This window comes from Apium graveolens, chromosome 11 (assembly GCF_009905375.1).
Source record: "Apium graveolens cultivar Ventura chromosome 11, ASM990537v1, whole genome shotgun sequence".
Lineage (NCBI taxonomy): Eukaryota > Viridiplantae > Streptophyta > Magnoliopsida > Apiales > Apiaceae > Apium > Apium graveolens.
This window is the reverse complement of record NC_133657.1, coordinates 50688893-50695716: the sequence shown is the minus strand read 5'-3', so window position 1 is coordinate 50695716 and position 6824 is coordinate 50688893. Positions and strand designations below refer to the sequence as shown.

The following is a 6824-nucleotide window of genomic DNA, read 5'->3' as shown; positions in this document are numbered from 1 at the left end:
GGTCTTATCCGTTGAGGCTTCAAACACTAGATTTCTACTTAAGTGTTTTGTTTAACTTATCATCAAACTAATACACATATATTCTTAACACACTTCATAACCATGAATGAAGTACTTTGAGTATATATTCTATCATTTTTCTTTGAAATATAAAATTTTGTACAATTTAATTTGAAACACATAAATATATTTTTAAATATAATAGATAGGTTATTTCAGAAGTAGACTTGTTATATTCGCATTTATATCCTTAGAAAATTATTTTATAAATTTTGTAGGAACATTTTTTCTTTATAATAAAATTATATTTTTTATTAAATAATACTCGTTTCATTAATACTATTATTATGTAATTTGAAAAAATGCGTACCCGAGACGATTTTTGATTCATAAAGTCATCATAAGCTCGTGGTGTCATGAGTTTATGAATCAAAAATCAATATGAATCAAAAATCATCGGGACAATCAAAAATCAATATGAATTAAAAATGATGGGGTATACGCGTTTTTCGAAAGAATTTAATAATTTTAGATATTTATATTATAATTTTATTATTCAATAATACATAATTTTACTAAATTTATACAATAATATTTTTATTTTAATTCTATAAAAATTATTTAATAATAAAGCAAATGAGACTTTCACAATAAATCATTGCTTCCATAATGATCAATACAAATAAATTTACCACGTGAAACCAAGAGTCTGAAACTTTCACCTTAAAAATATATTGATCGGGGGAGCCTTATTGATTGAGCCTCCTCCGTATAAAACCCGAGTGAAGCGGAACCCTTTATTTGTGACCGTTGTAACACTTTTTGAACCCCTAAATCCCCAAACGCTTTTCTCCCGTCTAAAATTATTAATCACCCAATTGCAACCCCCCCATACATATCTGGAATCTTATTGTTGAATTAAAATGGCGATAACAAAGGATCCGACCCGTTCTGATCGAAGAAAATGGAATGTAATTTTCAATGGGCTTGTTGCTATGATTCAGAAGCAACAATCTCAGCTTCAAATTCTTCAAGATAGGCTCAAACTGCAACATGACCGTTGGGTTTCTGATGTTAATCTCATTAAACAACAACGCTCTCGGGTACTTGCCTTTTTCACTTCATTATTTATTTTATTTTCTTGATTTTGGGTTTTTCAATTGTTGTGTTGTTTGTGTTTTGTTTTAGATACGGAGGATTAATAAACTCCGAGATATGGAGCGTACTCTAGAGTATTCGAAAGCCGAGATGCTTGTGTCTGTCAAGCAGACCGAGTGTTTGATGCAGAAACTTATATTAGGTTCTTTCTTTCCCCCTAATTCTGTTTCTTTTTTACTAATTATATATGTAATTCTCGGAAATATATGAGTTTTCTGTGTAGTTTAAGTGCATTGTGGTTAATAATGTTCATAGGCCGTTGTTAATATGCAGACAATACTCAAATTGATCTGGAAGGTTTTAAGGAAGGGTTTGACTTGCTGTCTCGTAAATGTGCTGAGACGAAAGTAAGTTGGTTTGCTTGTTATGTTATTCTCGGTGCATGTGTTTCTGTCATGTGTTTGTGTATCATATTTTGTATTATTTGTGCAGGAGCCACTGGAAAACGACCTGAAGAAACTAAAACAGGAAAATGAGAAGCTACATTCGAAGAATACGTCTGAGGTGAATGCTCTTTTGAAAGAGAGGGATTTTGTTTGGAAGCAACTTAAGATGCTGGAGACTGATTTAACTGATAAGTTGGAGAATAAAGAAGCTGAAGTTGTACAACAGGATGCAAAGATCAAAAGTCTTTTGGCTAGTATGGAAGAATTGCAAGCATCAAATAAAGAAAAAGATGATCTCATTGCAAACTTAAAAAGTAAAATGATCAAGTTGGAAGCTGATTCTGTGATAAAGGCTGAAGAAATTTCCCGACTTTCCAGGGGATTGGAGTCAGTAAAGAAGTCCACAAGTGATCCTGTGACACCTGGCTTATGTGGCTGTACAGCAGAAACAAGACGGTTGCAACTGGGAGGCAAGAATAGTATTACCCACAACAGGAACGTAACAGAGAAGAAAGAGCTTAATTCTTCTCCAGTTGCTAAAGAGGTAATTATCACTTGATAGATGTTATCATTGGATGCTTATATACTTTTTTTTCTTTAGTTAGTAGAATGCTCATTTGCATAGGTTTAAAATTCAGTAATAATTAAAGTTCTAAGTTGACACCAACGAGATATATGCAAGCTCTGCAAAAACTAATGTGAAATGCATCTGCATTAACAGTTTTAAGCTTAGCAAGGGGAGTTGCGCATGATTAGTAATTAAAAATTTAGAAAAGCTTTCTATTGGGATGGAATGCCTATTCAAATCCAAGATGTTATGTACTCTTGCTTTGCTTCATAAAGTCGGCATTTAGCAAACTTATATTGCAAAATACAACACAAATACCAAAATAGGAGTTGATAGATGATGAATTAATCGTCATATACTTTTTTTTACCAACGTGATGCATAGACTATCATGCACTGTCGTAAATAAGACTATTAAGTGACACCCCTTTATCGTACAATGTATTAGTATGTGTAGTTCACAAGCATAAAATGTATAATTGCAGTAGGCGTATGCATCATCAGGCATCTAAATTGTTTACACCTGAACAGACCATCATGCTTAGCACCTGGTGATATCAACATGTTTCATTTGACTGATATTTAGCAAAAAAATGTTTCATCTGACTGAAACAAATGTAGTACCTACTTAGCAGAAAGATTTAAGTAGACCATCAGGTTTGTCTTTGTAGTTTTTTCTTGTTGAACTCCGTCATATCAATATGTTTAAATATGGTCCTATCTTCCTGTAATTGTAAGCATATAAAATGTAGAAAACGGAAATGCCTTCAAGAATAGATATTTTTATCATCTTAGTGCATTTCTGCTGCTTAGTGTCTGGAAGGGTTAATATATTTAAGCTGATTTGAACAGATGTAGTAGTACACAACTTCATTTGTAATGGGACCTTGATGAGTTCTTTCTTTTTAATATCTAATGTATTAGTATATGTATGTAAGAAGACCAGAAACATGCATTTATAACCTTATTTTGCTGGAGTAAAATGTCAAAAATGTGATGTCTTCCAAGAAATTTGTTTTTCCCGCCCCCTGCACTTTCGTGAGTTTGTTGATCTACTACAAACTGCTCTAGGTTAGGATCTTTGTTTTTTGCTGTCTTGTGTAGGTGCAGCATTTGATTAAAACTTGGTTAGGTATCTATGTATGTTTTTGAAAGTGGAAAGTGTTGATACTTTTCTGTTATAACTTATAGGAGTTGCCTTTTTTTTTTTGCTAAATATAAGAGCTGCCTTTTCACGTTCTTTAGTAAAATATCACATAGTATGGAGCTCTCACTTGTGCAACACATTCCCATTTTATATTGACCATGGTTCTTATTTTATTTGTCGGTGAACTTCGGCCATATTTTAATGTCGATGAGTTCTTTCTTTTTAATATCTAATGTATTAGTAATTTAGTATATGTATGTAAGAAGACCAGAAACATGCATTTATAACCTTATTTTGCTGGAGTAAAATGTCAAAAATGTGATGTCTTCCAAGAAATTTGTGTTTCCCGCCCCCTGCACTTTCGTGAGTTTGTTGATCTACTAAGAACTGCTCTAGGTTAGGATCTTTGGTTTTTGCCGTCTTTGATCTTTTGTATTTCCACTTTCAAGAACGTACATAGATATCTAACCAAGTTTTAATCAAATGCTGCACCTACTAATGGGACCTTGATGAGTTCTTTCTTTTTAATATCTAATGTATTAGTATATGTATGTAAGAAGACCAGAAACATGCATTTATAACCTTATTTTGCTGGAGTAAAATGTCAAAAATGTGATGTCTTCCAAGAAATTTGTTTTTCCCGCCCCCTGCACTTTCGTGAGTTTGTTGATCTACTACAAACTGCTCTAGGTTAGGATCTTTGTTTTTTGCTGTCTTGTGTAGGTGCAGCATTTGATTAAAACTTGGTTAGGTATCTATGTATGTTTTTGAAAGTGGAAAGTGTTGATACTTTTCTGTTATAACTTATAGGAGTTGCCTTTTTTTTTTGCTAAATATAAGAGCTGCCTTTTCACGTTCTTTAGTAAAATATCACATAGTATGGAGCTCTCACTTGTGCAACACATTCCCATTTTATATTGACCATGGTTCTTATTTTATTTGTCGGTGAACTTCGGCCATATTTTAATGTCGATGAGTTCTTTCTTTTTAATATCTAATGTATTAGTAATTTAGTATATGTATGTAAGAAGACCAGAAACATGCATTTATAACCTTATTTTGCTGGAGTAAAATGTCAAAAATGTGATGTCTTCCAAGAAATTTGTGTTTCCCGCCCCCTGCACTTTCGTGAGTTTGTTGATCTACTAAGAACTGCTCTAGGTTAGGATCTTTGGTTTTTGCCGTCTTGTGTAGGTGCAGCATTTGATTAAAACTTGGTTAGGTATCTATGTACGTTCTTGAAAGTGGAAAGTGTTGATACTTTTCTGTTATAACTTATAAGAGTTGCCTTTTTTTTTTGCTAAATATAAGAGCTGCCTTTTCACGTTCTTTAGTAAAATATCATGTAGTATGGAGCTCTTACTTGTGCAACACATTCCCATTTTATATTGACCATGGTTCTTATTTTATTTGTCGGTGAACTTCGGCCATATTCTAATGTCGATGAGTTCTTTCTTTTTAATATCTAATGTATTAGTATATGTATGTAAGAAGACCAGAAACATGCATTTATAACCTTATTTTGCTGGAGTAAAATGTCAAAAATATGATGTCTTCCAAGAAATTTGTGTTTCCCGCCCCCTGCACTTTCGTGAGTTTGTTGATCTACTAAAAACTGCTCTAGGTTAGGATCTTTGGTTTTTGCTGTCTTGTGTAGGTGCAGCATTTGCATTTGATTAAAACTTGGTTAGGTATCTATGTACGTTCTTGAAAGTGGAAAGTGTTGATACTTTTCTGTTATAACTTACAACAGCTGCCTTTTTTGTTTTGCTAAATATAAGAGCTGCCTTTTCACGTTCTTTAGTAAAATATCATGTAGTATGGAGCTCTCACTTGTGCAACACATTCCCATTTTTTATTGACCATGGTTCTTATTTTATTTGTCGGTGAACTTCGGCCATATTCAGTAATTGAGGTAAATTGAACATTTTGGTTCCTTTCATACCTTGTTAATATGACAGAACAAAGATTATACATATTAAAAATTTTATGCTACTAATTAAGGGCAAACGGAAAACCTAAAAAATAAAATATTTATGGAGTTATTAATTAATGTAATTTGATTTTTAAAAAGAGTGGATTATGGTACATGGACAATAGAAGTGGGCAGAGTATAATACTTGGAATAAGTCTGGAAATGCTCCGAGTATTTGCAGTGTTTTGAGTACACTACATTATTCCAGTCTAAAATTGCAAAATTGTTGTCCTGCTCGTCTCATGTATAAACAAATTCTTGATTGTGGATCTCTTAAGGCTAATGTTGACTTGCTATGACTGTAGGGATCTCGAAATTCGAAGAGAAAAACTGGTGAGAGCTCCTCCATCTCAGGGCGTCCAAGATTGATGACATCAAAATTCAAAGCTCCTAAAGTAAAGAGTTCTTACCGTTCTACGTGATATATAACCGGCAGTTTCTCTATGGTAAATGTTGATTGTTTGTTCACAAATGAACAGACAGAACATCATGCTTCATTTTGAAGCAGGTTATTTAGCATTGATATCATGCTTCATTTTGAGGCAGGTTTTAGATAGAGCACTTGTACAAGGGTGTGCCATTTTCTTTATTTTTCTTGGGAAGGTATTTCCCTGGTTGTATCTATCTCTATTTTAACTATATTAGGAATGTAAGGACTTGGTCTTTTGTTTTTCCAGTCCAATTTTCCTCTTATAATGATGGCTTAATGTTGAAAAGTGAAAAAGCCCCAGGTTCTTCAATTCGAATATTGTGCGTGTTTGGAAATCTTAAAATAAGGAATATGAAAAAAAGTAACTTATAAGTGATAATTAGATAAATACTTCTTATTTATAAGTTATATAAGTGTTTTGATAATTTTATTAGTAAGATAATTTTTTTTTTACTTAAATGAACTAAAATAAATAATTTTTAATTATAATAATTTTAATTCATGAATTTAATATTATATTAACATTTAAAAATATATTTTAAAAATTAAAATAAATAAAAAGCGAAAATTCATTACAAGTTGAGAAAAATTATAACTTATGAGTTTATAAGTTGTAAACTATGCTTATAAATTGGGTCAACCTTTTTTATGTAAGATTTCAGGTGGGCATTTTTTGAAAATATTTCATCAAAATACCTATTTTAAAAGTACACGATTGAAAATATATATTCAATTACGTATTTTTTAATTGGATAACTATAGTAAACATTTTTGAATTGGGTAAGAAAGCAATTTTGAATTGGTTATCTCAGAAAATTATAAAGGTTCCAGAAGATGTGAATAAGTTTAGCAGCCCGCCAACTTGGTCAAAATTCCTCTATCTTAAACTTGTTGAGGAACATAATCGGTTCAAGCAACTCTGTATAAATTAAACAAGTGCAAAATAGAAACATGAGCATTTAAAAAGAAAAAAAAAAGAAGAGGGTAGAAGAACAAGATTGCATGCAGAAGGGATCTTCTCCAAATCTTACCGTACGTGTGAACTATGGGACGACGTTTACTGTGTGATCAAGACAAGCCTGTTCTGTTTTGTCATCAAACTGTGTTATTTATGCTTCATCAAGTATGTATGTGCATATTATTAGAATACAGACAGAGTAT

The 6824-nt window shown here is 32.1% G+C and overlaps 1 protein-coding gene across 1 annotated transcript; it reads left to right on the top strand.

Annotated features, from left to right (window-relative positions):
• The first annotated feature begins 709 nt into the window (after positions 1 to 709).
• Positions 710 to 5909, top strand: LOC141698614 (uncharacterized). The gene is made up of 5 exons (XM_074503383.1): positions 710 to 1103; positions 1189 to 1300; positions 1432 to 1505; positions 1591 to 2088; positions 5539 to 5909. The coding sequence occupies exons 1-5, from the start codon at positions 924 to 926 to the stop codon at positions 5653 to 5655; spliced, it is 981 nt and encodes a 326-aa protein (XP_074359484.1). The 5' UTR covers positions 710 to 923; the 3' UTR covers positions 5656 to 5909.
• The last annotated feature ends 915 nt before the right edge of the window (positions 5910 to 6824 follow it).